Here is a 3,670-nt window from a genome sequence, read left to right on the forward strand (position 1 = left end):
CACAGGCATTAGGACCCTATTTGTGGAAGAAGAGCTCTAGTTAGCATTCTGTTAGTCAAGTATTGCCAAATTGAAACAATTGTCTATTAAAATTATTATTGATATTCAATTTGTTTTTATGTTGATAGAGAATAGCTGCCTACACTGTAATATATTCCCAAAACTCGAACAGATACATTCATGTAGTCCAAAACAAGTTGTATTTACTCATGAGCTCAAATTAATGTTGTTGTAGTACTGTAGCCACAATCAGCTTCTGAGAGAATGAAACACAAGTATTGAGGAACAAAATGGGCAGTTTGGAAATACTCATGTTACTATCTACCAGAAACCAGGTATGTTCTGGTAAGAATAGAAGGCCTGCCCCTATCTTCTCACAGACAAACACTCTAGCTGCTTCTAATATTATGAACTTGTCCTTTATAAACTGTAGAAGGAGGTGTAGTATAAGTACATACAAAAGAAATAATGTTTTCCCTGAAATACTAATGAGTACAGTCTGGAAAAAAGAAGAAGGAAGTTGCTTCTCTCACTAATACTAGGTGTTCTAGTGACAATAACTCTAGGGATTAGTATCTCCTAGACTGATTTAATGTCCAGCTCTATAAAAGGATTGTGTAGAGGAAATAATCTCAGGTCTACAATCCTCTTGTCTGGTACATAGCTAGCTTGTGTGCCAAGGTTGTTGTCAAAGACATTAAAGATTAATAACAACATTTTACAATATTCATCCTGTACAAAAATTCTACAACACAAAAAGGGAGTATGTAAGACATTTAGAGATTCTTCCCTAATACACCATCCTAGTACACAGGCCTTTGCTAGGATTTCTTCACTTGTGTGTTCCTTCTCCTTTGTGTCACAGACAATGTCTACCAGGTCAAATACTGAATCTGCATTTTGTAATGTCCAGGTCTTATCATACAACACAGTCAAAGATCCCTCATACAAGTTGTTCTCCCTTTTGACTTTGTACACTTTGACACTATATTTAGTCAGGACAGACAAAGCAATGTTGTTGGACATGGTAGACATGACAAATAACACACATTAGGATGAAGGCAGAACAAGCTAGTAAGTTGTAGTTGATAGTTATTAAATTTAATAAATAAGCAATTGAACTTGAGTCAAGTATGTGACACTACAAAATTGAATTGCAAATTTTAATAAGTAGTTATACAGGTGTACTTTTCCCTACTATAGTAGTTCTGGAAAACTATGGCAGTTGTGTCATTCTTTTTTTTTTTTTTGTTCTCCTACTACCTGCCTTATTAAATCTGTCTTGTCTGATCAGGTCTGGTACTAAATACAGGTGTGTTGACAAAATTGACATATTCTGTTCTTCCTAATCACACCCAGGATGTTAGGACATAGATAGAGTAGTAGTAGCCATGAGCTGCTACCATAAGCACTTCTGAGGAGAAGATGAGATGAAATGTATGAATTTCCAAAATAACAAAACTAAATGTTAAGAGGGAAAACTTAAGGGGGGCATGTATAGACAAGGGGTAAGGTGACAATTGACTGCTCAGTGTCTCTTGTTCTTATATTGTATGTATTCTAACTGAGACATTATGAAGTCATTGTCTTATGGTTTGTCTATTAATAAACTAATTATCTCATAATACTCCCCTTCAAACTCTTACTAGTCTGAGCAAACTGGTAAGATGTTTGACTTGTGGTACATGTAGTACTTTAGTTAATATATCTGCTCATTAATTGTTTGTCTGTATGTATTTCACATTTATGTACTCTAACTCAATGTAGCATTTAATAAAATCTTTCTTATGATCTAAATGCTTTGTTTGTTCCGAATATTTGAGTTTGTCTAATGTAACCATTTGTATAACAGTATCATTATTACAATAAATATTAATTGGTGCATCAGAGACCTACAGAATCTCTTCAGCTAAATGAGTAAGTGTAATTGCTTCTTGTGTTCCTCTTGCAAGAGCTATTAATTTAGCTTCATATGTTGAATTTGCCACCAGTGTTTGTCTTTTACTTGACTATGAAACTAATGAATCACTCAAGTAAAATGCATATCCTGATATTGTATGATGCCCTTCTTGTATCATACTGTCTGCATCTGTATATCTGTTCAATATTGATTGATTTGTGCTACTGAGTTGGAGCCAGACATTGTTTGTAGTTTTTAAGTACATGTAATAATGTTTAAGTGCTAGATAATGCTCCATACTAGGGTCATTAAGGTATTTAGCTAACTGATTTGTTACAAATGCTATATCTGACCATGTACAGTCTGTAATGTATCTAAGTGTGCTAACCATGTTCATATATAGTATATTAGACATTTGTTCTCTATTGTTATCAGTTTACAATACTGTTTTTAATTGTGTACCAGGCTGTATGAGTGTTTGTACACTTTGTTCATTCATAAGTTTGTAACATTCTATTATACTATTAATATAATGTGTCTGACACATCCTGATGAATCTATACTCTCTGTTGTGTTGAATCTCTATACTAAGTAGCTAGTATAATTCACTACTGTCTGTATATTGTAAATGACATGTAATAGATTGTTTTATCATTACAATAGTATTATTATTCATTACTGTAATAGTAATATTGTTAACATGTACAAATAATACAGTTACAGTTATTTCTTTCTTCTTTGCAAAGAATACAGTGTTATCATGTTCGGATTTCGTTAATCTGTATTTAAGTAGTATATTAGATAATGTTTTATACCATCTTCTACCAGCTTGTTTTAATCTGTATAGTGCTTTTCATAATTGTAATATTTGTCCATTCTGTAATCTGTCTATTAAGTTACTTAGAGGAGGTTTAACATATATTTCTTTGTCTTCTGTCAATTGTCTATACAGATATACTGATTTTATATCTATCTGATGTATTTCATAATTATTAGATACTGTTCATACTAATATTAATTGTACTGTAGATAGTCTAGTAGTAGGAGCAAATAAATTGTCTGTATGATAGTCAAGACTGTCAATCTGATAGTTTCCTTGAACTACTAATTGTGCTTTGTATTTTTCTATACTATTGTCAGTGTATTGCTTTATTTTATAGACAAATTGTGTTCTAATAATGTTAATATTATTGTGTGGATTTGTGATTTCCTATGTATTATGATTTTCTAATTGTTTTATTTCATCTTTCATAGTTGTAATCCATGAATCACAATCTGGACATTGGATTGCTTCATAAAATGAAGTCAGATCCAATTGTATTTTACTTATTTTAGTATTAAATTCTGTTAAATGAATAGTAATATTATCTTCATCCTTTTTACTAAGTGTATACATGTGTTTCATTATGCATTTATTCTCCATACATTGTTCAAGCTCAATAGTACATTCTGTTAGTTTCCATTTCTGTTCCAATCAACATAGTTTAGGTTCTACTCTTTTTTGGTTAATTTAACTTTGTCGTCCATTAAGTCTGTTGGTTCTGCCACTTTCCTTTTTTGTTAGGATCAGTGTTGTCCGTATCATCATTGTCTGTTCTCATTATTCTATTGTCTGTTTCATTATTTTTAATTATTAAACACTTGTTTGTATTGTTGTTTGTATTGTCTATTTTTTCCCCTTCAATTTGAGGAGGTTTACCTTTGAGAAATTGAATATTTTGTTCAATGGTAATTTTATTATTGTGCCAAGTTTTATGGCCTTTACTTTCA

General features: G+C 31.6%; 1 protein-coding gene across 1 annotated transcript; it reads right to left on the bottom strand.

Annotated features, from left to right (window-relative positions):
• Positions 1-220: 220 nt before the first annotated feature.
• On the bottom strand, positions 221-1,026 carry FOMMEDRAFT_32488 (uncharacterized protein; the record flags this gene model as incomplete). Its single annotated transcript, XM_007272148.1, has 3 exons — positions 221-427; positions 459-477; positions 800-1,026. The coding sequence occupies 3 exons, from the start codon at positions 1,024-1,026 to the stop codon at positions 221-223; spliced, it is 453 nt and encodes a 150-aa protein (XP_007272210.1).
• Between the last annotated feature and the right edge of the window lie 2,644 nt (positions 1,027-3,670).

The sequence above is a fragment of the Fomitiporia mediterranea genome, assembly GCF_000271605.1.
Source record: "Fomitiporia mediterranea MF3/22 unplaced genomic scaffold FOMMEscaffold_173, whole genome shotgun sequence".
In the NCBI taxonomy this organism is placed as follows: domain Eukaryota; kingdom Fungi; phylum Basidiomycota; class Agaricomycetes; order Hymenochaetales; family Hymenochaetaceae; genus Fomitiporia; species Fomitiporia mediterranea.